The sequence below is a fragment of the Hypanus sabinus genome, chromosome 9 (assembly GCF_030144855.1).
Source record: "Hypanus sabinus isolate sHypSab1 chromosome 9, sHypSab1.hap1, whole genome shotgun sequence".
Classification (NCBI taxonomy): domain Eukaryota; kingdom Metazoa; phylum Chordata; class Chondrichthyes; order Myliobatiformes; family Dasyatidae; genus Hypanus; species Hypanus sabinus.
This window is the reverse complement of record NC_082714.1, coordinates 107,442,036-107,469,222: the sequence shown is the minus strand read 5'-3', so window position 1 is coordinate 107,469,222 and position 27,187 is coordinate 107,442,036. Positions and strand designations below refer to the sequence as shown.

The 27,187-nt window shown below is 43.4% G+C and overlaps 2 protein-coding genes across 2 annotated transcripts in view; one reads left to right on the top strand and one right to left on the bottom strand.

The window, feature by feature from the left end:
* The window catches only part of LOC132400104 (piezo-type mechanosensitive ion channel component 2-like), a 237,667-nt gene extending 223,416 nt beyond the window's left edge, over positions 1 to 14,251 (top strand). Inside the window, exons 47-49 of the mRNA XM_059981180.1 lie at positions 10,124 to 10,203; positions 11,420 to 11,648; positions 11,985 to 14,251. Coding sequence (XP_059837163.1) covers positions 10,124 to 10,203; positions 11,420 to 11,648; positions 11,985 to 12,237 — 562 coding nt within the window. The 3' untranslated portion in view covers positions 12,238 to 14,251. The remainder of the gene's footprint in view (positions 1 to 10,123; positions 10,204 to 11,419; positions 11,649 to 11,984) is intronic.
* Positions 14,252 to 14,403: 152 nt separating this feature from the next.
* Positions 14,404 to 27,187, bottom strand: part of npepl1 (aminopeptidase like 1) — a 30,102-nt gene continuing 17,318 nt past the window's right edge. Inside the window, exons 4-12 of the mRNA XM_059980381.1 lie at positions 25,357 to 25,446; positions 23,438 to 23,519; positions 23,118 to 23,260; positions 22,061 to 22,138; positions 17,897 to 17,997; positions 17,257 to 17,380; positions 16,180 to 16,356; positions 15,610 to 15,720; positions 14,404 to 15,064 (exon numbers count right to left, since the gene is read on the bottom strand). Of these exons, the coding sequence (XP_059836364.1) occupies positions 14,897 to 15,064; positions 15,610 to 15,720; positions 16,180 to 16,356; positions 17,257 to 17,380; positions 17,897 to 17,997; positions 22,061 to 22,138; positions 23,118 to 23,260; positions 23,438 to 23,519; positions 25,357 to 25,446 (1,074 nt within the window). The 3' untranslated portion in view covers positions 14,404 to 14,896. The remainder of the gene's footprint in view (positions 15,065 to 15,609; positions 15,721 to 16,179; positions 16,357 to 17,256; positions 17,381 to 17,896; positions 17,998 to 22,060; positions 22,139 to 23,117; positions 23,261 to 23,437; positions 23,520 to 25,356; positions 25,447 to 27,187) is intronic.

Genomic DNA, 27,187 nt, shown 5'->3' with positions numbered 1-27,187 from the left:
ACGCTCTATCCATGGGCTCTTATCTTGTTTAGCAGCCTCATGTGCAGCACATTGTCAAAGGCCTTCTGAAAATCCAAATACACAACATCCACTGCATCTCCCATGTCTAGCCTACTTGTAATTTCCTGAAAAAATTCCACTAGGCTTGTCAGGCAGAATTTTCCCTTAAGGAAACCATGCTAAGTTCTGCCTATCTTGTCATATGCCTCCAGGTACTCTGTAACCTCATTCTTGACAATCGACTCCAACAACTTCCCAATCACCGATGTCAAGCTAACAGGTCTATAATTTCTTTTTTGCTTCCTTGCCCCCTTTTTAAATAGCAGAGTGACATTTGCAATCTTCCAGTCCTCCAGAACCAGGCCAGAATCTATCGACTTTTGAAAGATCATTGCTAATGTCTCCGCTATCTCCACTGCTACTTCCTTCAGAACACGAGGGTGTATTCCATTGGGTCCAGCAGATTTATCTACCCTTAGCTATTCAGCTTCCTGAGTGCTTTCTCTGTCGTAATTATGACGGTGCACATTTCTGTTCCGTGACACCCTTGAGTGTCTGGTATACTCTCAAGACTGATGCAAAATATTCAGTTCCAACGCCACCTCCTTATCTCCCATTACAATTTCTCCAGCATCATTTTCTGTCGGTCCTTTATCTACCCTCACCTGTCTTTTACTCTTTATATACTTGAAAATTTCCCTCAAAATCAATAAAGTATGTCTGTCTGCCTGTAAAAGCTTTTAGTATCCTCTGATATTATTTGCTAGCTTCCTTTCATAGTTCATCTTTTCCCTCTTAATGACCTTCTTAGTTTCCTTTTGTAAGCTTTTAAAAAATTCCCAATCCTCTGTCTTCCCACTAATTTTTACGTCCTTATATGCCCTCTGCTTTGCTTTGACTTTGACTTCTCTTGTCAGCCACGGTTGCATCTTTTTTTCCATTCGAAAATTTCTTCTTCTTTGGAATATATCTGTCTTGCACCTTCCTCACTTCTCGCATAAATTCCAGCCACTGCTGCTCTGCCATCCTTCCCACTAGTGTCCCTTTCCAGTCAACCTTGGCCAGTTCCTCTCTCATGCCACTGTAATTTCCTTTACTCCTCTGAAATACTGACATATCGGATTTCGGCTTCTCTTTCTCAAATTTCACAGTGAACTCAATCATGATGTGATCACTGCCTCCTAAGGGTTCCTTCACTTCCATCTCTCTAATCATCTCTGGTTCATTACACAATACCCAATCCAGTACAGCCAATCCCCTAGTGGGCTCAACAACAAACTGTTCTAAAAAACCATCTCGTAGACATTCTACAAATTCTCTCTCTTGAGATCCAGTGCCGACCTGATTTTCCCAATCCACTCGCATGTTAAAATCCCCCACAATTATCATAACACTGCCCTTCTGACAAGCCTTTTCTAATTCCTGGTGTAATTTGTAGTCCACATCACTGCAGCTCTCACGAAGCCTGTAGATAACTGCCATCAGGGTCCTTTTACCCCTGCGATTTCTTAGCTCAACCCATAAAGATTCCGTACCTTCTGATCCTACGTCAACTCTTTCTAATGATTTAAAATCATTTCTTAACATTAAAGCCACACCACCTCCTCTACCTACCTGCCTACCCTTCCGATACTCCGAGTGTCCTTGGATGTTCAGCTCCCAGAGACATACATCCTTTAGCCACATCTCAGTGATGGCCACAATATCATACTTGCCAATCTGTAACTGTACATCTCGTAGACATTCTACAAATTCCTTATTCTTTATGCTGCATGCATTTAAGTATAACACCTTAAATCCAGTATTTGGTACTTTTTTGCATTGATTGCACTGCAGCTCATCCCAATGGCTGCAAATTTGCTCCATCACCTGCCTGTCCTTCCTGACATCCTTACTGCTCACTACCTTAGATCTATTTCTGTTTTCCCTCTCCTCCGCTCCATCATTCCAGTTTGCATCCCCCTGCCAAAGTAGTTTAAACGCTCCCGAACAGCTCTAGTAAACCTTCCCGCCAGGATACTGGTCCCCCTGGGATTCAAGTGTAACCCATCCTTTTTGTACAGGTCACACCCGCCCCAAAAGAGGTCCCAATGTAAAAGGGAGGCAGAAAAAGATAGAATGAGTGAAAGATGGGTGTAGGAGACAGCTGACAGAGATGGAGTGTAAGAGGGAGAAGGGCATAGGAGAGTACTGCTGGGGGGACAGCCTAAAAGAGGTCCCAATGTGAAAGTTTCACAAAAACTTGAATCCCTGACCCCTGCTCCAATCCCTCAGCCACGTATTTATCCTCCACCTCCTTCCATTCCTACTCTCACTGTCACGTGGCACAGCCAGTCATCCCGAGATTACTACCTTTGCGGTCCTTCTTCTCAACTGCCTTCCTAACTCCCTATATTCTCCTTTCAGGACCTCTTCCCTTTTCCTACATGTCTTTGGTACCTATATGTATCATTACCTCTGGCTCCTCACCCTCCCACTTCAGGATATCGTGGATACGATCATAAACACCCCGACCCTGGCACCAGGAAGGCAAACTACCATCCAGGTCTCCTGATTGCATCCATAGAATTGCCTATCTGACCCCCTATCGAGTCCCCTATTACTATTGCCTTCCTCTTCCTTGCCCTCCACTTCTGAGCTACAAGGCTGGACTCTGTGCTGGAGGCACGGCCACTGTTGCTTCCCCAGGTAGGCTGACCCCCAGCAGTACTCTTCTATGCCCTTCTCCCTCTTACACTCCATCTCGGTCAGCTGTCTCCTACACCCATCTTTCACTCATTCTATCTTATTTTGTCTCCCTTTCACATTCACTCACTTCTTGCATCTCACCACCTTAACTCACAAAACTCAGTTATCTCTCCATATTCAATTTCTGTCAGAAGACTTGTAAATTTCCAAATACTAGCTCCAAAGCTGAACTTGAATCATCACCATCAACAATTGTCAAACTGCGTTTTACTTACCGCCTTATGTCCTAGAGCTGCTTGAGACATTTGGCTTTAGTGTTGGGATGGAAGAAAGGGAGACAGAATTCTGGACCCATCGTAAAATGGTGATCTGAGAACACATGGAAACTTTAAGAGTGGAGAAAGGCTAGCATGCAACTAATTAGGAAAGCCAACCAGGAATTGAAATACACAAGTTATAAAGAGTAACAGTGAAACAACATCAGCAGTCCAGGTCGCCATATCTAAATGCATCGGAAGAGTTCCAGCATCTGCAAATTTAGTAGACTGACTTGCAAATTAATATGGACAGGTTAGGAAAATAGGCCAAAAATGGCATGTTTTATTTAATGCAGAAAGTGTGAGGTGTTTCACTTTGGGAGGACAAAGCAGGTTAAGACTTGTACAAGTATGGTGGAACAACGGAACTTGGAAATACAAATCCATGATTCCTTGAAAGAGGCATCACAGGCAGATAGTCATAAAAAGAGCTTCCGGTACATTGACCTTCATAAATCAGGGCATAAAAGTACAGGAATCGGGATCTTATATTGAATTTGTATAAGGTTGTTGGGATAGATAGCACTGAGAGATGTAGGTTACAATGGGACATTGATTAGGAGAACTGGTCAAAGAAGTGGCAGAAATTCAATCCAGGAAGGTATGAAGCAATATATTTTACAAGGTTGAACTTGAAGGCAGAGTACAGGGTTAGTGGCAGGATTCTTTGCAGTGTGGAGTCCACATCAACAGATCCCTCAAAGTTATCACACAAGTTGATAGGGTCGTTAAGAAGGCATATGATATAAGAAGGCCTTTATTAGTCAGGGGATTGAGCTCTAGAGCTGTGAGATAATGTTGCAGCTCTATAAAATTTTGGTTAGGTCACACTTAGAGTATTGTGTTCAGTTCTGATCCTCTCATTACAAGGAAGCAGATGAGATTTACCAGGATGCTGCCTGGATTAGAGAGCATGTCTTACGAGGAAACACTGAGCACAGTATGCTTTTTCCCTTTAGAATTAAAAAGGATGAGAGGTGACTTGATAAGAGGCATTGATGAAGTGGACAGTCAGCATCTTTTTCCCCAGTGCAGAAATGACTAATATGAGTCATAATTTGAAGGTGATTGGAGGGAAGTTTCGTGGGGATGTCGAGAGACGGATTATTTTTTAAAACACAGAAAGCAGTGGGTGCACTGCCTTTGGTCTTGTAGAGGCAGATACATTAGGGACATTTAAAAGACTCTTAAGATAAGCACATTGATGAAAGAGAAATGGCAGACTATTCAGGAGGGGAGGGCAGTCATTTTAGAGTGGAGTGAGAGGCAGCAGAGTGGAAGGGCTTTGGCTCCACGGGCTTCAGCAGTAACGGGATGAGGTAAGGCAGTTGGTGATTGCAAAAGGAGGTAGTATGTGTGTGAGACCAGTTTTCTGTGGTCGGTGTCAGATGTGGGAGGTCCTGGAGTCTCCCGGCACCCTGGACGGCCACGTCTGCACCCGGTGTATCAAGATGCAACTCCTAAGGGACCGTGTTAGGGAACTGGAGCTGCAGCTCGATGAACTTTGTCTGGTCAGGGAGAGTGAGGAGGTGATAGAGAGGAGTTACAGACAGGTGGTCACTCTGGGGCCACGGGGGACAGAGAGATGGGTCACAGTCAGGAGAGGGAAGAGGAAGAGTCAGGTACTACAGAGTACCCCTGTGGCTGTACCCCTTGACAATAAGTACTCCTGTTCGAGTACTGTTGGGGGGACAACCTACCTGGGGGGAAGCGACAGTGGCCATGCCTCTGGCACAGAGTCTGACCCTGTGGCTCAGAAGGGTAGGGAAAGGAAGAGGAAAGCAGTAGTGATAGGGGACTATATAATTAGGGGGTCAGACAGGCAATTCTGTGGACGCGATCAGGAGACTCGGATGGTAGTTTGCCTCCCTGGTGCCAGGGTCCAGGATGTTTCTGATCGAGTCCAAGATATCCTGCAGTGGGAGGGAGAACAGCCAGAGGTCGTGATACATATAGGTACTAATGACATAGGCAGGAAAAGGGAAGAGGTCCTGAAAGAAGACTACAGGGAGTTAGGAAGGAAGTTGAAAAGCAGGACCTCAAAGGTAGTAATCTCAGGATTACTGCCTTTGCCACGTGACAGTGAGAATAGGAATAGAATGAGGTGGAGGATAAATGTGTGGCTGAAGGATTGAAGCAGGGGGCAGGGATTCAGATCTCTGGATCATTGGGACCTCTTTTGGGGCGGGTGTGACCTGTACAAAAAGAATCCCAGGGGGACCAATATCCTGGTGGACAGGTTTGACAGAGCTGTTGGGGAAGGTTTCAACTAGTTTGGCAGGGGGTTGGGAATCAGAATGTGAGTGCTGGGGTTCAGGTAGAAGGACAATGGCATGATGCTAAGAGTTCTGAATTGATGAGGAAGGACAGGTAGGGGACAGAACATAATTGTAGCCAGTTAAAGGGGTTGAAATGTGTCTACTTCAATGCTAGGAGTATTAGGAACAAGGAGGATGAACTTAAGGGCATGGATTAGTATGTGGAACTACGATGTTGTGGCCATTACTGAAACTGTTGGAGGAAGGGCAGGATTGGATGATGCAGGTCCTGGGGTTCAGGTGTTTTAAAAGGAATAGGATGGGTGGTAGAAAAGAGGGGGAAGTGGCATTGCTAGTCAGAGATAGTATCACGGCTATAGAAAGGGAGGATGCTGCAGAAGGAGTGTCCATAGAGTTGGTCTGGGTGGAAGTCAGAAATAGGAAGGGATCAATCACTGTGCTAGGAGTAGTCTATAGGCCCCCAAATAGCCCTCAGGACACCAAGGAGCAGATAAGCAGGCAGATATTAGAATGGTGCAGGAAATACAGGGTAGTAATTATAGGTGATTTCAACTTCCCTCATATTGACTGGCACCTCCTGAGTGCAAGGGGGATAGATGGGGCTGAATTTGTCAGGTGTGTTCAAGAAGGATTCCTGACACAGTATGTGGACCGGCCAATGAGAGGAGAGGCTATACTGGATCTGCTTCTGGGTAATAAACCTGGTCAGGTGACAGACCTCTTGGTGGGGGAGCATTTTGATGAGAGTGACCACAACTCCCTTCACTTCAACATAGCTATGGAAAGGGATAAAATCAGACAAAATGGTAAAGTGCTTAATGAGGCAAGGGCTAACTTTGAAGGGATGAGGCAGGAACTATCAAGAGTAAATTAGAAACAGATGTTCAAAGGACAAAACACAGAAGTAATGTAGGAGAAATTTAGGGAACACTTGAGCTGGGTTCAGGATAGGTTTGTCCCACTGAGGCAAGGAAAAAATGGTAGGAAAAGGGAACCGTGGCTGACGAAACATGTGAGGCAACTTGTCGAGAGGAAAAAGGAAACATATGTTAGATATAAGAAGCAGGAAGTAGGAGGGGCTTATGAGAAATATAGGGTAGCAAGGAAGGACTTAGGAGAGCTCGAAGGGGGTATGAGAAGGCCTTGGCATGTAGGATTAAGAACCCCAAGGCGTTATATGTGTATGTGAAGAATAGTAAGATGACGAGAACGAAGGTGGAACCGCTTAAGGGTAAGAGAGCAACATGTGCCAGCAAGAGGAGGAGGTTGGGGAGGTCCTAAATTAACACTTTGCTTCAGTATTCACAAGTGAAAAGGATCTTGATCAGGATGAGGTCAAAGTAGAGTGGGCCTGTGTGCTGGACAATGTGGAGATTAAGGAAGAAGTAGTGCTGGATCTTCTTAAAAACATTAAGATTGATAAATCCCCAGGGCCGGATATGATACAGTCCAGGTTGTTGTGGGAATTGAGAGAAGAGATCGCAGGAGTATTAGCTATGATCTTTGAATCCTCTTTGGCTGCAGGAGAAGTGCTGGAGGACTGGAGAATAGCAAATATAGTTCCCTTGTTTAAAAAAGGTAATAGGGAGAAACGTGGGAACTATAGACCAGTGACTCTTACGTCGGTGGTCTACAAACAATTGGAAAGGATTCTTAAGGATAGGATCTACGAGCATTTGGAAAAGTAGTCTACTCATGGATAGTCAACATGGCTTTGTGAAGGGAAGATCGTGCCTCACGAGCCTGATTGAGTTTTTTGAAGAGGTAACAAAAGAAATTGATGAGGGTAGGGCAGTGGAAGTGGTCTACATGGACTTTAGCAAAGCATTTGACAAGGGCCCTCATGAGAGACTCATCCAGAAAGTCATGAGGCATGGGATAAGTGGAACCTTGGCTTTTTGGACAAAAAATTGGCTTAAAGGAAGAAAGCAAAAGGTAGTTGTGGAAGGACAGTATTCTGCCTGGAGGTCGGTGACTAGTGGAGTGCTGCAGGGATCTGTCCTGGGACGCCTGCTATTTGTGATTTTTATAAATGACCTGGATGTAGAGGTAGAAGGATGGGTGAGTAAGTTTGTGGATGACATGAAGATTTGTGGATTTTGTTGTGGGTGGCGCTGTAGGTTGTCAAAGGTTACAAGAGGATATAGACAGGCTGCAGAGTTGGGCAGAAAAATGGCAGATGGAGTTCAATCTGGACAAGTGTGAGGTGATGCATTTTGGAAGGACAAACCAGAAGACTCAGTACAGGATTAATGGTCAGTTACTCAAGAGTGTGGATGAACAAAGGGACCTTGGGGTTCAAATCCATACATCCCTCAAGGTCACTGCACAGGTTAATAGAGTAGTTAAGAAGGCCTATGGGATGCTAGGCTTCATTAACAGGGGGATTGAATTCAAGAGTAGAAAGGTCATGTTGCAACTCTACAAATCTCTGGTGAGACCACACATAGAGTATTGTGTTCAATTCTGATCACTCATTATAGGAAGGATGAGGAAGCTATGGAGAGGGTGCAGAGGAGATTTATCAGGATGTTGCCTGGTTTGGAGAACAAGTTATATGAAGCAAGGTTAGCAGAGCTGGGACTTTTCTCTTTGGAGTGTAGAAGAATGAGAGGGGACTTGATAGAGGTCTACAAGATTATGAGAGGCATAGATAGGGTGGATAGTCAGTAGCTGTTTGGCAGGACACCAATAGCAAATACCAGAGGGCATATGTACAAAATTAAGGGAGGGAAGTTTAGGGGAGACATCAGGGGTAAGTTAGTTAGTTAGTTAGTTTTTTTTTACACAGACAGTTGTGAGTGCCTGGAATGACTTGCCAGGGATGGTGGTGGAGGCTTAAACATTAGGGGTATTTAAGAGCCTCTTGGACAGGCACATGGATGAAAGAAAAATGGAGGGGTTATGGGGTAGTGTAGGTTTAGTACTTTTTTTAAGGATTATATGGGTCGGCACAACGTGAAGGGCTGAAGGGCCTGTACTGTGCTGTAATGTTCTATGGAGGGAAGGGTTAGATTGACCTTCGAGTAGGTTAAAAGGTCAGCACATCATAGACCACATGTCCTGTACTATGCTGTTCTGTTTTACATTTAAGATGTTAGTGAGGCTGAATTTGGAGTATTGTGCGCAGTTCTGCTCACTTACCTACAGGAAAGATATTAATAAAAATAGGAGAGTGCAGTGAAAATTTACACAGATGCTACTAAAAGTTGGGGATCTGAGTTATAGGGAAAGGTTGAATAGGTCAGTAATTTATTCCCTGGAGTACGACAGAATGAGGGCATATCTTAGAGGTACAGTATACAAAGTTATAAGGGGTATAGACAGGGTAAATACGTGCAAGCATTACCTCCCTCAGGTTGAATAAGAATAGAACTAGTGGCCATAAGCTTAGGAAAAGATAAAATACTTAAAGGTAAACTGAAGGGGAATTTCACTCAGAATAAGTGAGTGCAGAAGGAGCTGCCAGCAGAAGTACTAGATGCAAGTTCAAATTGTAACCTTAGGGTTTTTAAGAGAACATTTAAGAGAAGTTTGGATAGCTACATGGATGGAAGGGTTATGGAGGGCTATGGTGTGAGTGCAGGGTAGATATGTCTAGACAGAAAACCAAACTATTTGCTTCTATGCTGTATTCCTCAGTGACCCTATGATACACAAAATGGGTGGTAGTCGTATGAGGACAGATTATACATGGAGGTTTTGTGTCTGCTGGAGTTTGGAAGAGACATAATTTAATTATGATAGATGCTGAAGGGTTCTAATAAGCTGGTTATGGAGAGGATGATTCCTCATGGAAGAATGTAAAACTGGACTCTTAGATTAAGAATAAAACAGAAGTGAGGCAAATTTTTGGTTTCAGGGTTATGAGTCTTTATAACTCTTCCTCAAGAAGATGTGGAAATTTTTTTTTAAAGGCAGTGATAAATAAATTCTTGATTACAAGGTTACAAGCTTATCCACTCACAATGCCATGGATTTATCACTGTTCATTTGTTCACATGTATGGTCAGCTGTGGAAGGAGAGCAGTAATGAGAGGAAACAGGAAACTGAAGTGGGTCCAGAAGGATTACAGAGAAGAGGATGAGAAACTGTGGAATGTGACATTTTGAGGGGGAAATGATCTAGGAAATGTTCAGGTGATTCTAGGGAAAAGGAGCACAGATTGCTGCCTAGTTTGGACATGCAAAGACCAGTTGGCCTGTTCTCACAGAAATGCCCAGTGCTGAGTTGTCACCTGTACAGTGAATTCAAGAGACAAATAGAGGAATAGATTGGTCTGTTAGAAGTAGTCAACCAGAGGACTTACAAAATCTTATCCACTCTGGGAAGACTCTGTGTATATTTTCTTCAGATAAGGATGCATGTTCCTTTCCTCTTGATCATCTTAGCATTGACCCTTGATTTCAAATACCCCACCTGTCTTGTTCAGATATAGTCCCATCTGGACCAGTCCACTGCCCTCTTGCTCTGCTTCCTCAAGCCCCAAAGCCCTGTACTCTCTCCTTCCTCAGTGCCATCTATTTCTGCTCAGGATACCCAGCCTTAAATTTTTCTCCATGTCTAACTTTCTTTCTGCAGTCACCCTTTCCAGTTCTGATATCTTTCACTTACCCTCTCTTCCTTTGTATCACCTTGTCACCCACCCCTTCCCCTCACCTTTTCTCCTCTCAATTAGCCTTTCATGCTTCCCCTTACTCCCACCACCCTGCTATTCCCACCTCCATATAAATCAGTGAGTTTTGCCCAGTAACTCTAATCCACTCTAATTTGGCCTTGATCTATTTTTATTTACAACATTGAAGGTAAGCACTGACAAGCATTCTCTTTCAAATTAGGGTAATTCAGGGATTACTCCCAAAGTACATTCGAGCAACGCACGAGACTGAAGCCAAACCAGCTTATCGTCTGCGATTAGGTGAGCATAATGTCTAACAATTGACTTCAACCGTGTGAGTGACACAGAGGTTTTTTTCTCTTTCAAGTACACAGGAGTGTTGTTGCACCAGGTGAACCTGCTCACCAGGACAATCCCACCAGCAGTTGCGATGATCAACATCGTTTACTGTTGTATGCACTGGTGCAATGAAAAACTTACTTACTCAGCAGCACAGCATCGGATATGTAACTGCACAATGAAAAGTAAACAGCAAATTATACAAGAAAGAACACAAATAAATGTAATTAAAAAACTGTAGTGCAAAGCATTGCTATACTGAGGTAGTAATTAGAGTTGTGCAGGTTGGTTCAAGAACAGGGAAGTAACTGTTCTTGAACCTGTTAGTGTAGGACAAAAGGCTTCTCTACCTCCTGTCCATACATTTTTATAATACATTTCCCAGGGATCCAAGTAAATGTAAAGGAAGTGCAGGAAATGGGATACTGGCTATGGAAAGATAGTATGGGCTTGATAATGGGGAAATCTTGATGATAGATGTTACCTTTGACATGAGGTAATGCTTCAATATACTTTCAATGGTGAGCAGGATGTGCTCATGATCTATCAGACTGAGTCCCCTTCCCTCTGCAGCTTCTTGTAGTCCTGTCCATTCAAACTGCAGTACCAGACCCATGATGCAACCAGTCAGTACAACTTGTAGAAGTTTGTTAATAGAGTTTGGTGATAAGACGAAACTCTTATGTTTTAAAGAAAATAAAGATACAAGTACAACTTTCTAGTGATTGCGTTTACACGCTGGGCCCAGGACAGATCATCCAACACCTATAGATAGCATGGGTAATGCACAGATTAAAAATTCTTCTACTTGTTTGTTCCTGAGTGTGCCAGAGCAGCAAAATTCCAACTCTCAGGCATGGGTAAGCTTTTATTGTCAGATGAGTGCACATTGTTATAATACATTTCCCAATGAACTGGGTAAGTTTAAAGAGTTTGTGGGAAATGGGATCCTTGCCCCACTGCCAGAGTGTACAGCCAGTCTTCCACAGATTCAGACCTTCAAGTAACACCTCTATTGGAGTAAGTTGGTCATCAACTGAGAGCCCACCCAATTAGTTGCACACAAAGTTGTAGGGGTTAACCATGCAGAATTTTTTAATGGTAAATTATAAACAGAACCTTAAAGAAACAACTCTGTAGAATTCTAATGTACATGTGTGCTTTGCTTTCATAACAGGTACACGTGCTTCTAGAAATAACCAGGACAACCTTGCCTTCTACAGGAATATCTCTCTGCAGTTGGAAGAGGAACCAGGGCAAGGCAACACCTCATACACCAAAGTTAAGTGGTGGAAGATCAAAGAATGGAGCCCCCACTGTGCAATCCAGGGTTGCAGCAACATGGAACTCATCATCTTCAATGATAAAGTCAGCCCTTCCAGTCTGGGCTTCCTGGCTGGATATGGGTAAGTGATTTCCATTCATAGTCTTCCATTCCTCAGTCCTAGCTGGAATCAAGATACCTGTTTGAACAATGCGTGCCATTGCAGCAAAATAAAGAGCAGGTAACACCTCTGCTGGAAGGCATAGGTACAAAACCAGCTCCTGTCCCAGCGACCCCTCATGATACTTGCTATCCCCTCATACCTTAACCTGAAATGCCCACTGTCTATTTCCCTCAACACATGTTGCCAGACCCGCAGAGTTCCTCCAGCATTTTGTTTATGCTGCTACTTAGGTTATTATGTTTAATGATGTATTGTGGTCAACAAACTGACTAATATTTCCCTTTTTTCTGACAGAATCATTGGTCTGTATATGTCTGTTGTGCTTGTCATTGGGAAGTTTGTCCGTGAGTTCTTCAATGGCATTTCCCGCTCCATTATGTTTGAGGAGCTACCCAACCCCAATCGAATCTTGAAGCTCTGCACTGATATCTTCCTGGTCCGTGAGATGGGGGAGTTGGAACTGGAAGAACAACTCTTTGCCAAACTCATTTTCCTTTACCGATCTCCTGAGACCATGATCAAGTGGACCCGGGAGAAACAGCATTGACTGATTCAGGCTAAGCTGAACTGTTTGGACACTCAGAAAAGGGCCGATTACATAGAGGGAACTTTATACAGTCCTGGGTTCCTTCAAACTCTTTGTTACAATGCCACAAATGAAAGAAAATTTGCATGTTTGCTGGCTTCAGAATGCACTAGATTGAACCTTTTGTTTGTCATATATACCCCAGAGGTGGCACCTGCTCTGTAAGTGGGCAGGAACTAGCGTCTGCAGTATAGGTCAACTCAGTTGCTGCCAAAAAGAACATTACCTCTCAGATGACTCTGGTCTCAGGCATTGTACAGTTTTATAGTCAGTGCTATCTTGCGTTTCAAGAACCTACACCTCAGAAATAACAGGAAAAGACAGCTGTAAATGAGATTAATGGTTTGGCACCAGTTCATCCTCCTCCCTCCCCGGTTTAAACGCCTTTCCTTTCTCTGTCAGCAACTCACCATTTGCTGCTGAGCACTCAAATTGTGTAGCTGCTCGACACTGATACTGCCTGACTCGTGGTGCATTGGATGTCAATTGATAAAGGGCAAGAGTACTTTGGCATAGAAGCTGACTCAGCTGCCTTGCCACCTCAAACAGGTTCCAGCATCTCTAAGAGAAACTTACTTTACCTGCATTGTAATTATGGCGGTGAATTCAGTTTTACGGTGGAAAAGAATGGGATTTACTCCAGAGCTTCCTGTCACAGCTGGGTGCAATTGAAGGAACAGCAGGCACGTCCTGTAAACATATACAGCAGCTGTACAGGCAGTCCCCACGTTGCCAACAACCGACTTATGAACCGAGAAAGGAGAACACCATCCGCCATTTTAAGTCGGATCACAATGCCGTCCACTTTAAGCCATTACCATTGAGACACGGTGTAACTTTGTATTTGGCTTAAATTTTTCTTAGCAAGATTCACCTTGACCCCCCCCCCCCCCCGCCCCTTTTCCCATCAGCACCGCCCCTGGTTATTCCATTTAACCTGTCTCAGTGTGGTGGACTTTAGGACACAGCGGAGCTTGGGACTCGCCGCCCACAGTGTTTGTGTTCTGTTGACGGAAAACGATCACAATTGAAAATAAAGTGGAAATAATAAAACAATCGGAAAGAGGTGAAACACCATCGGTCATTGGAAAAGCGTTAGGCTACAGTCGGTCAACGATCGGAACAATTTTAAAGGATAAAGTGAGAATAATGGAGCATGTGAAAGGCCCTGCCCTGATGAAAGCTACAATTACTAAGCAATGCAGTGGTTTAATTATTGAAATACATACACTTGTGTTTTATATGCACAGAAAGGTAAAATATATACTATATATTAAGACAAACATTTGACTAACTGACACTAAATTATACCGGATGTACCTGTTCCGACTTACATACAAATCCGACTTAAAGATGGTCTCAGGAACAGAACTCGTTCATAACCCGGGGACTGCCTGTACGTGGGAAAACTAGCAGCAAGGGTCACACATGCACTTCTTTCTCCTTTCCAGCGGGACTTCCCGATGAGGTTTATTCTGGAGTGATACCCCATGTTCACAGGTTGTGTGGTTCCATAACCTAGCACTTTTAGAGACCTTGCACATTGAGCAGGCTGGTGCTTCAGACTGATGGGGGGAAAGAGAGTACTTCTGCTTTGCAACAGAGGTTAAAATTGTCAGTACTTTGGAATACAGGAAAAGGGAATGTCTACAGATTATTATTTCATTAAATGGCTGCACAGACATGCAGTAAATAACTATTTCCTGTTTCTATGCCATCAGCACACCTTGCATTTCTATAAATAAACCTTGAAACTGTTACTTATTTTAAGATGGGGTTCTGTGTTGGTCTCTCTGCAGGTTTTTAACATTGTCCAGTTTGGAAGAACAAGGTGGGGTATAATAAAATACTGAGTAGGCACAATGGGCTTCATTTGGTCTGAAGAAAAGGAATCCCACGGTAGCCTATTCTGCCACAAGACGAACAAGGAAGTTAACTCTGAATCTCTTCCCCCTACCCTGTGAGTGTCTGACACAGAACTTGCTGCTTTAGGGTACAAGTAAATCCTTAAATCTATTTACTGATTATTGAGCCTACAGTTCAGATTAATGAGTCAGGATGCTCCAAATGAAATCTACGAGGAAAAAAAAACATATACATACAGTAATAAGTAGCTAACAGCAGTAAGATTGTGCAAAACATTTTAATAAGATCAGGTATTGTGTTTGATCAAACAGAATATTCTATAACCGAATAGAGCCATTTGGTACAACAGCTATCAGCTTCATTGGAGATGGTCTCTCAGGGGACATACAGTACGTGCCTACTCTCTTAGCTGGTTCATGGCAGCCTTTTTCTTAGTGGAATTCATGTTCATTACCACACGTCAGAGTGAAGTGGTGGGAAGGAGAAGATTATGCATTTTGTACGGGCTCCACCTCAACTGGAGGGCTTAAACCTTGTTCTTTCAGAGGAGAAACATCAGTGAGATACCAGTGCAAGGTCTGTCCTTCTCGCTAATAGTGCTTGTGCACTCTCTCATGATGACATACAAACTGTCAGGGGATAAAAAGCAGGGCTGCTAGTGATGCATGAGATCTGTTATACCTGGATGAGTGGGCAGTCAATTGACTGGTGCAGATACATCAATGACATGACCACGTAGAAAGCTTTACTTCCTTTATACCAGCCGCCTGCGCTTGGACAAGCTGCCGTCACTTTCATTTGGCACCAGGTGAGTGTCTGCATTGGCGCCCAGCGGAGACACAAGATTCAGCAGGGTGTCTTTGGAAGCCCGACCAAACAAGGCCAGCAGGAAGGCAACGCCAAAGCCTGTCGCACGCTCCCCCTGCAGAGAGAATGAACAGCTCACTATCCCACACAGTCTGCTCATCAATTATTTGGGGTGAGGGGGGGTCGGCACAAGTCTTTGGATTTAACAAATGCACAATGAATCAGCAGCAGAGACACACATAAGACAAGCAGCGTGCATGGCAGTACAAAGAAAATGCACAAATAAAGGAGAAAAAATTCTACATTTTCAGAGAAACAAGGATGAGTAACAAATTGCTGTATGATCATTTAAAAACTCTACTGTTTTGCTAATTGTGGTGAAGGGATCAATGTTACCAGAAGTGCATAAAGAAATGAGGATTAGTGAAACAATCATAATGGTAGCATTTAAACATTAAAGTGACTTTTTTTTGATCTCCAACTTGCCTACAGTCAACTGTACTCAGTGTGTTGTGCCACTACAGATTTGCCAGTAGATGGGGTTAACATTGTTTTGCCATAAGACGTTGTCCCTGCTCCTGCATACACTCTCCCTCACCTCCAACTACACCTGGCCCCACTCAGATCCCGTGTGCTGCTGAAGCTGTTCCATGTACTCACTGCGTGCACAGGGCTTGCAATGTCCACATGGACCCACACGCCAGGCCAGTCAAATCCAATGTGGGCACCGATAAAAAGACCAGCACAGGAACTTTGAGCATTGTCACGATCCTGCCAGAGAGGAAATACGAAGATTGGAACTGAAATCTCAAGGCAAATGTCTTATCATTCCCATTTTGTAACTTTACCAGCTGGTGTTGTAGCAAGGAAGTGTTCCACTGACAATGTAATGTCCCACCTGAAGGGTAACACCGAGCAAGTCCCATCTGCCCTCTCAGGACAGTTCTCCCTAGCTTTCTGCTCAGTAGGTACCTCCCAGCCCAGTATCTGGTGATGTTTGGCAAAGCTTGCTGCTTATAAATTGGCAGCTAAACTTGCTACACAACTGTTGTATTACATTTCAGACAGCAGATTGCTGACTATTTTATGGTCATCAAAAGCCCTTTATACAATCTAATAGTTTACTGCCCAGCAGAGAGACAAATAAACAAAATCAGGCATAAAACCAAGAGGAAACAGCACAATCCCACTCCTCTGACCAGTGAGCACACACCTGAGTCATACACTTACAGCCACAGAGTTCTTCATATCAGCCACAGCAGAGGTGAACTCACTGAAGTGGAGCTCAGGACAGTAGACGAGAGGGTGGACGAGATCTCCACTGTTCCGGCCAGCTTTAACACAGGCCATCTCCCACTCCTCAGTATTGCACAGGACAGCAGCATGGTACTTCCCTGTACAGATACCCTGCAGAGACAGCAGAAGTTCAAATCGTACCATACTCTGATAAATTAGGTGTACTGAGCCCACCATCAAACAGATAGATCACCTGTGTCATTGTCACTTGATCAAAAAAATTGATTTGGTATTGTGTGTGTTCATATGTGCACACACATAGTCACAGTTTGAGAGAGAATAAGTTAGCAAATGCAGGAGTGGGTGATACAGAAATTGTTGAGTGTGTGAAAGAGTCGAAGTCACATGGGGTATTAGCACGTGCTGCAGATATAGTGATATCATGCAAGGTGAATTTGACCTCTGGTCTGCTCTACGTGTAAAACCTCCAGCGTTAGTGTTGAACTCCCCTCAACCGCATGCAGCTTGTCTGGGCATAGGGATGACCAAAGGCAAAACCACTGAACCCATTTAGTGGGTGGATGTGTCGGTGTTTAACAATCCACAGACAGAACCTCGTCCAGGGGAAGAATAGCAGCAGTTCAAGGTGCTGGAGGAGATAACACGACAAGAATGGTTGTACTCTAGCACGAGTTATGGCTCTCAGCAGGAACGAGAGGCAGAGAGGAAAACAGGGATGTGGGGGGAGGGTGGATAAGAGGATTTCAATACTACTCACGGACTGCTAAGATCTAGTGGTGTGCTCCTTCAGGTACACCTGTTTCTCCACAGTCAACCCCCTCTTGCAGGACTCTGCTGATAGAGCCAATTCCCTCAACATAAAAATCTGGATTTAAAACATCTAGTCTCAGTTACAGAACCAGGAAACCAGTGATCAGAGATCAGACAGAGCCCATTTGGTTCACTCATCTTTCGTAGCTCTGAGCTAACTGTTCTCAGCAGGAGCAGTGAGGGAAGGACAGTAAGTGCCGGTATTGCAAGAGACATAAACATTGAAAAGACAGCACGTGCCTGAGCTCCTGTCAGAGTTGCCATGTCAAGGATAATATCTGCTCCCAAATCCTTGGATGCGTAAGCAACTCCATCCGCCAGTACCAAGCGGCCCTCAGCATCAGTATTGTTGATTTCAACCGTCCTGTATCAAAGGCAACTTAGGTAATTATATAAACAAAGGAAGCATCCAACAATGTTAAAGCAGATCTGGCAAAAACAAACACAAAAAACAAATGGTAACCCTGATATGCTGCCTAGAGTGAGGATACTCAGTCCCTAAGCATATTAAAGCTTCTCATAGTTAAGAGGTGTTAAAACTGCAGGCTACAAATGAAGAACAGAAGCCAAGACATCATATCTGCACTGTATGATCCATCATTGTTCTATAGGTTTACAAAGTCATTCAACCACACTTAGCAATACCCAGCCATCCAACAATGACACACCCACATGCCGCACACTGTCCAACAGTGACACACCCACGTGCCGCACACTGTCCGAGTGACACACCCACGTGCCGCACACTGTCCGAGTGACACACATCTACCCACGCCATTCAACAATGAACCACACTTAGAGCATTTTGTGATTTTTGTGTATATTTATACTGCACTGAGCCCACTGCCAACAAAAGTTTGCACTATAACGTATGGCTTACTTTCCAGAATACATCTGATGTATATCGTCGGGTCTGGTTGCTTGAGGTCCAACAGAATTCTCAGCCAGGCAGAACACAGCATGCAGATTGTCCTTAAAACCCTGAAACAACAAACAGGACATCTTACTGTCACTGTGCCATTCAATGCACATTATCTTTACTCTCATCACCTCGCAAATCCACTCAGTCCTGATGTACGGTTTTGACCTGAAACGTTGACAATTCCTTTTCCTTCCATAGTTGCTGCTCAATTCACTGTTTCTCCAGTAGATTGCTTATTTAGCACATTAATCCCACTGAAAGCACCATATAATTTATTTTCTATTTACTGACATAGTGTGAATCAGACCTTCCCACCCTTCAAGCCACATCACCCAGCAAAGCCCCAATTTAATCCTAGCCTAAACACAGGGCAAGTTACAATGACCAACCTGTGAACCAGTACATCTTTGAACTGTGGGACGAAACCGGAGTACCCGGAGGAAACCCAGGCAGTCACAGGGAGAATGTACAAACTCCCTACAGGCATAGCAGATAACAAACCTGGGTTGCCTGTACAGTAAAGTGTTGTGCTAACCACTATCTTACCGTGCAACCCACATATCCACAATGTTAGAACTATTCGAAGTAACTTCCTGTAACAGAAGGCTTGAAATACCAGAAACTTAGCTCCAAAGGACAGGATTGAGTGTACAAATTCACAGTACACAATGTCAAGTAAAGTGGACAGCACGATTGGACTGCAAATTTTAAAAGAATAATTCAAATTGTTCACTACAATTATTCATCTCTAGTACCAAAATAATCTATAATCTAGCAGCAAGATTATACTGTAAACACCTGTGATGTGAGATTGACAAGCACATGATACATAAACCCCATCGAGAGCGCCCTGTCTGGCTGCATCACTGAGGGCTACAGAAGCTGCAAGACCCTACTGAGGATAGCAAAAACCACTGGTGTCTCCCTCTCCCCATTTGTGACATCTACTGGGAGCATTGTAGATAAAGGACCCAAAACATTGTTGAGGATCCCTACCAACCCACAATCTCTTTAATCCATGGTCAAGATTCTAAACTGGAGAAAGGCCAATTTGATGGTATCAGAAAGTTTTTGGCAAAGGTATACCTGGTAAGTGAGAGGCATTGAAAAGTGAAATTTTCAGATTACAAAGCTTAAACCTGTCAGAGTAAAAGATAAAGATAACAGGTGTAGGGAACCTTGGTTTTCAAGAGATACTAAAGCCCTAATTAAAGGGGAAAAAAAGGAGGTGCATAGCAGGTATAGGCAGGTACACAAATGAGCGACTTGAGTATAAGAAATGCAGGATAACACTCAAGAAAGAAATGAGGACTAAAAGAAGGCACAAGGTTACCCTAGCACACAAGGTGAAGGAGAACCCTAAGGGATTCTACAGATATGTTAAGAGCAAAAGGATTACAAGAAACAAAACTGATCCTCTGGAAGATCAGAATGGTATTCTACACGTGGAGCCAAAAGAGATGGAGGAGATATTAAATGGATTCTTTGCATCTGTATTTACTCGAGAAATGGACAGAGAATCCACAGAAGGATGCAAAGCAGCAGTCAGGTCATGGACCCCATACAGATGACAGAGGAGGCAAATCAGGACGGATAAATACTCAGGACCTGACAAGTGTGTTCCCTCAGCCCCCGTGGGAAGCAAAATGCAGAAACTGAAGGGGCCCTAGCAGAGATATTTAAATCATCCTAAGCAACTGTTGAGGTACCAGGGCATTGGAGGATAACTAATGTTGTTCCGCTATTTAAGAATGACTCTAAAAATAAGCCAGAAAATTATAGGCTGACATCAGTAGTGGGAAAGTTATTGAAAGGTATTCTAAGGGACCGGATATGAGCATTTGGATAGACATGGACCGATTAAGGATAGTCAACATGGCCTTGTGTGTATTAGGTCATGTCTAATCAATCTGACAGAGCTTTTCAAGGAAGATGATGAAAGCAAAGCAGTGGATGTTGTCTATATGAATTTTAGAAAAGCACTTGACAAGGCTCTGCATGGGAGGTTGGTCAAGAATGTTCAGTCTCTTGGCATTCAAGCTGAGGCAGTAAATTGGATTAGACATTGGCTTTGTGGAAGAAGCCAGAGTGGCAGTAGATGGTCGTCTCTCTGACTGGAGGCCTGTGACTAGTGGAGTACCACAGAGACTGGTGCTAGGTCCAATATTGCTTGTCATCTATATCAATGATCTGGATGATAATATCGCTAACTGGATCAGCAGATTTGCAAATAAAGATTGGAGGTGTAGTGGACAGTGAGGAAGACTATCAGAGCCTGCAGTGGGATCTGGACCAACTGCAAATATTAGCTGAAAAACAGCAGATGGGATTTAATGCAGACAAGTTTTGCACTTCAGTAGGACCAACCAGGGTAGGTCTTACACAGTGAACAGAAGGGCACTGAGGATTATGGTAGAACAAAGGGATCTGGGAATACAGGCCCATAATTCATTGAATGTAGCAGTACATGTAGATAGATTGTAAAGAAAACTTAAGGCACAATGGCCTTCATAAATCAAAGTGCAGAATACAGGAGCTGGGATGCTGTATTGAAGTTGTATAAGACATTGTTGAGGCTTACTTTGGAATATTGCGCGCAGTTTTGGTCACCGACCTACAGGAAAGGTGTAAGTAAGGTTGCAAGAGTACAGAAAAAAAATTACAAGGATGTTGCTGGCTCCTGACCTGAGTTATAAGGAAAGTCTAAATTGGTTAGGATTTTATTTCTTGGAATGTAGAAGATTAGGGGAGATTTGATAGAGGTATACAAAATTATAAGGGGTAAAGATAGGGCAAACGCAAGCAGGCTTCTTCCATTGTTTGGGAGGGACTACAACTAGAGATCAAGGGTTAAGTGTGAAAGGTGGAAAGTGCTGTATGCAAGCACGATTTCAGTGCTTAAGAGAAGCTTGGATAGGTCATGGAGGGCTATGGTCCGGACGAGAGTCAATGGGAGTAGGCAGCTTAAATAGGTCAGTACAGACTAGATGGGCCAAAAGGGTCTGCTTCTGTGCTGTACTTCCTATGATTCTATGACACTACCATCTGAAAGGAGGTACAGGAACATCAGGGCTAGGACTGCCATATTGTGTAACAATACTGTGCCACTACCGAGGACTCGTCACTAGCTCAGCGAGCTGTTTACTATTTATCTGTGCTGTGCACAGATATTGTTTTATACACTGTGTGTGATATGTTTTGTGGGTACACTGTGGTTTCACTTGGTTGTAACATGTACAGTCGGATGACAATAAACTTAAAATTCGAACTATTCTTCATGACTTCTGTAAAAAGCAGCATCAATGTTGTATCCTCTCTGACCAGTTGATCCACACACCAAATGCAAGTATTTAACAAAGACAATCAATTCAAATACATCTCCAGAAATCATTTTTAGTTTCAGAATGCCAAGAAAAAAAATCAGGGATGGTGTCTGAAAAATGTTCTGTGGTATTCAAAGAGAAACTTCTGTTTGGGTTCTGGAAAAAAGCAGAAACGGCTAGAGATTTACAGCAGGCCAGATGGCAGCTGCGAACAGAGAAATCATATTAACAATTCAAGTCAATGACTTCCAAGTCTGGGTTCTGGAACCTCTGTAAGACAACTGTTGCTATGTTGGCAACTCTAAGGATGACTAAAGGGAAACAGAGATCATCTTCACACTACAGAAGACTAACATGGTGTGAACTGACCACAAGACACAGGAGCCGAATTAGGCCATTCAGCAATGCTGACAAACACACCTTGTGGCATTCATCAGGACCAATGCAACCTCCTGAACTTGTCTCAATTACTTGAGGTGGAATTTCCTGGATTTTCCTTCCAAACTAGCCTGATTTTATTAATTCAGCAATTATGTGGAATAAGTTGATGGGAGTAGTGGACTAAAATTATTTACACAAGGCTAAATTGGATATGGGGTTTCAAACGAACACCGAAGTCCAGCACATCTTATTCCTCCAAGTTCTCTGCTTTAGACTTTACACTGACGTTGCTGTTGAGGCAGGAAACAGAATGTAGGTAAGAGGCAAATACCACACTAGTCAAGAAGCTGTAATGAGGGACAATGGAAGACCAATTTTGCTTCAGCAATATTACTGTTATAGCCTAAGAAACACTCACCTGTTTCACTGCTGCCTTGAAAGCTCCAAGAATAGCAGCTGCTCCTCCACAGTCTCTCTTCATTCCTGGCATGGTGGTCTAGTAAAAAGTGCAAAATAATAACAGAGTCAGATTCAGAAACAAGCCTCTCAGCCTAATGGGTTCTTGCCAATCAAGATGCCCATCTAAATCAGTTCAAGTTATTGATGCTTGGCCCAACTCCCTCCAAATCTTTCCTATCCACCTTATACTCTGTTGTTGTGGCCAATGTCAAGTTACCATAATGTAGTAACATTTTAGCAAGGACAGACAGCTATCAGTTGCAACACTCCCTGTGGTGAGCCTCTTTTCTGGCTGCAGCAGGCAATGGGAGAGAGGATCACCTCACCCAGGAAACTGCGTGATGGACAGCAAAGCCCATATATCTGTTTGAGGTCTGCATATAACCTGTACTTAAAAGGAAAGCACCGTACAGCTGCAAGTTTATATACTGTCTGAGATTTTCCTATACTGAATAAATTGCAGCAAAGAAGAATCAAGGGTGCACACAGCACAGGAAGTATCAGGATGATTCCTTCACCAGGAAACCTGAATTGGACCACTGCCCATAATGCCTGATGTGGGGCTCCTCTTAAGAAGAAATCTTTAAAGGAATAGTGCACTCAGTTCAAGGTTGGATCAAGCATACTTTTACTGCTGTTATCCAGCTGAGCTTTGGACACCTGTGTAAGAAACAAAATCAGCAGTGTACATGCTGGATCAATATGAGGCACCATTTTAATTCCTTGCAAAATGATGTACTACAGTGAATGAAACAGGTTCTGTTTGTGGACTGGTAAATGAACAGCTTGACAATGCAACAATCACGGCTATTCAAGATCAAGTATTCAAACCCTGCTGAGTGAGGAGTTAAGACTTCAGCAGAGCACTGTCAACACGAAGTAAGCAGGCCCTTCATGTACCATTTCTCCCAGGAATAATATTAATGCGATTAGGAATGATACACCAATGACAAATAGAAATCATGTCTTGATGTATAGAACTTGGCCCCTATTACCTGTCACAATGATATTCCTACCTTTCCTTTAATGCTCAGGCCTCCTGTGTCATACACAATGCCTTTGCCCACCCAGGCAATCGTCTGTGTGGCGCCCTCTGGTAAATAACTGAGAACTGCAAGTGCCGGAGGATTCATTGCTGCCTTCCCAACACCATATATGCCTAGAAATGATGAAACAGAAGTGAGTTCAGGTAACCACATGTCAACTGTATTAGGAACGCACACTGCAACGTACATTGAAAACACTACTTAATGTGTCAGGTGTTTTGTACGTTGCTAGAATCAGCTGTGCATAAAGTATCTCATCCTGGACACAAGATACAGTAGTACACACCTACCTCCAAATCCTTGTTTTTTCAACTCCTCGTCACGAATAATGGTGGGAACAATTCCTAGTGCATTCCCAACCATTTTAATTTCCTGAAAAATTAAATATTTGAGTGAATAAAATCTCAGTAAAAAGCTCTGTTGATAGCATTGCAAATATCACTTGACATGGAACCGCCAGGAGCTCTAGAGGTCTAATATTCAAACCCAGCTGTGAGAGAGGTCAGATTTCAGAAGGAGAATGTGAACTAAAGACCAAGAAAACGTGCCAGACTACCATATTCTAATTGATCAACAGATCTCTTTAAAAGTGAAGGAGTTTCAAAAGTTTAAAAGTGGGGTCCACGGTTTCGTAGCAATTAGCGCAATAACAGCTCAGCACGTCAGAGTTCGGAATTCAATCCCAGTGTCTTCTGTAAGCAAGTATGTATGTTTCTTTTCCTGTGCGCATGGATTTCCTCCAGCAGCCCAAACATGTACCGGCTAGTACAGGGGTCACCAACCTTTTTTGCACCGCGGACTGGTTTAATATTGACAATATTCTTGCGGACCGGCCAATGGGGGGGGGTGTTAATCATGACAGGAATATAGGTGATAAGTCAACTATAAGTCAATTATAAGTGGCTAATATACTGAATTTCATTTCTAAAAGGGTTTATCTAATGAATTTAATATTAAACACACAGTGCATATATTCCTCACATGAACAAGTGATAAGTCAATTATAACTCGCTTATAAGTCAACAGCATCATAACATTTGGATATTAAACACACAGCGCATATTTTCCTCATATGAACATATAAAATTATTGCAACACACCAGTGAGAGGACAAGGTAAGGGCTGGAGGTCCCCATACCAGGGCCATGGCAGTCGCAGTCCAGAGAGCGCGACCGACTGAGCAAGGACTGCGACAGGGCGCATACCCACCCCCTTGTAGGTAGGTGGGATCTATCGGCCAACAAAAGTTTGGCTCAAGGGATGACTTTCAGTAGATCACAGCGAGGTAGCTGCTCTGCTACTTACAAAACCCAAGCCCGAATTAGGTCATCTACAAATATTTTAGCACCGGGTTCCCCACGAATATTCAGTGTGCTAAACAGGTTTACAGGTGGCGCCCATCTGTCCGCACTCCAGGCCAAAAGCAACGGCACTTCTCGGCGGCCGCGCGAGGTGGCCGGTTACCCAAGGCCAGTGATCCCTGGAGCTAGGGTATCGTAATGACCTCACGTGCGTTCAAGTTCAATAGTGGGAGTGACAGGGAATGAGGAAAGGTGCAGCTGACTCATATCGTTTCATGTCGACAAATCATACCCTTGCGGCCCAGTGGTTGGGGACCACTAGGCTAGTAGGTTAATTGGTCATTATAAGTTATCCAGAGATTAGGCTACGGATTAAATCGTTAGTTTGCTAGGTGGCATGGCTTGAAAGGCCAGGAGGGCCTGTCCCGCACTGTACCTCCACATAAAATAAGATACAGTACCGGGCAAAAGTCTTAGATACTGTACAGTACTGTACTTGTCAACATGGAGCAGAGGGGAAATGTGTAAATCCTGTAGGAGCAAAGGATGTTGGGAATTATGAGAGCGGAGTGTGTGAGAGGGATGTGGGACAGATGCCAAACGAGTACCAGAGCTGGGGGTGGGGACAGAGGTGGCACAGCAGGCAAAGGTGAAAGGCTGTATAAAACAACAGTACTTAATTTTCAGTTGCCATGAACGTTCTCCACCCAGTTAGACAGTCTAGGAATGAGAGGGGATCATTCACACCTTTAAGCAGATGACTGGTTGGTATTTTTATGCCTCTGACCTGCCCTGCTTCAACAACCTTTCACAACACATAGTCCAAGGTCTATACAGGTTCCAGCTTGCAACTTGGATGTGAGTGTTTCTCACATCCAGGTCACTGGAATCAACCACTGGGCACTCACCTCAAGAAAAGTATCAGTGTTCATTTCATTACAAGGCGTATCCACAATTCGGGCCGCCAGCCGGATTCCATCTGCTGCATTCTCTAGACACTGTAAGTAAAGGAGAATATGTGTACGTCTTCAATCCCACTGATCAAAGCTGTCTGCTCACCCCACCGCTCTGCACCTACCACTTGCATTCTTCCCTAGAAACACCCAGCATTACATCAACACCATCGAGAGCAAGCGACATCCGTACTGCCTCTGGCTGCAAGTGTGCCAGGGAGAGGTCATCAAAGAAACACCAGGAGTTTGCCGTAGGATTACAACTATTGCTCACACCAATTAGGATTGGAGAGGCAAAATTATTGATTCTAATATGATCATTTCTAAATCACTAAAAATCATCATTCATAATTTATTGGTCCTTATTTTCCCAGCGCAGGAGAGCACACTATCCATGGTAACTCTACAAGTTAAAAGCAAGTTAAACTATCTTGTCTAAACCTGTCGATATAAAGTTTTGGAGTGGAGGAAGATATGAAGTATGGATTCAAGATAGACTGTCCTGAAAAGCTATCAGGCTGCATTGATCCAGCTATCCAATAGTAGGAAAATACCATGCACAAAGAACAACACTTCATGGTAACCAAGGGATATTAGAAATTTGGTTCAGAAAAAGAGGGATTTCTACAATAGATATAGGCAGCATGGAGTAAAGGAATTGCTCGAGGAATATAAAGAATGTAAAAGGAATCTTAAGAAAGAGATTAGAAAAGCTAAAAGAAGATACGAGGTTGGTTTGGCAAATAAGGTAAAAGTAAATCCGAAAGGTTTCTACAGTTATATTAAAAGCAAGAGGATAGTGAGGGATAAAATTGGCCCCTTAGAGAATCAGAGTGGTCAGCTATGTGTGGAGCCGAGGGAGATGGGAGAGATTTTGAACGATTTCTTCTCTTCGGTATTCACTAAGGAGAAGGATATTGAATTGTCTAAGGTGTGGGAAACAAGTAAGGAAGTTATGGAACCTATGACAATTAAAGAGGTGGAAGTACTGGCACTTTTAAGAAATTTAAAAGTGGATAAATCTCCGGGTCCTGACAGGATATTCCCTTGGACCTTGAGGGAAGTTTGTGTAGAAATAGCAGGAGCTCTGACGGAGATCTTTAAGATGTCATCAGAAACGGGGATTGTGCCGGAGGATTGGCGTATTGCTCATGTGGTTCCATTGTTTAAAAAGGGTTCTAGAAGTAAGCCTAGCAATTATAGACCTGTCAGTTTGACATCAGTGGTGGGTAAATTAATGGAAAGTATTCTTAGAGATAGTATTAATAATTATCTGGATAGACAGGATCTGATTAGGAGTAGCCAGCATGGATTTGTGCGTGGAAGGTCATGTTTAACAAACCTTATTGAATTTTTTGAAGAAGTTACGAGGAATGTTGACGAGGGTAAGGCAGTGGATGTAGTCTATATGGACTTCAGCAAAGCCTTTGACAAAGTTCCACATGGAAGGTTAGTTAAGAAGGTTCAGTCGTTAGGTATTAACGCTGGAGTAATAAAATGGATTCAACAGTGGCTAGATGGGAGATGCCAGAGAGTAGTGGTGGATAACTGTTTATCGGGATGGAGGCCGGTGACTGGCGGGGTGCCTCAGGGATCTGTTTTGCGCCCAATGTTGTTTGTAATATACATAAATGATCTGGATGATGGGGTGGTAAATTGGATTAGTAAGTATGCCGATGATACTAAGGTAGGAGGTGTTGTGGATAATGAGGTGGGTTTTCAAAGCTTGCAGGGAGATTTATGCCGGTTAGAAGAATGGGCTGAATGTTGGCAGATGGAGTTTAAT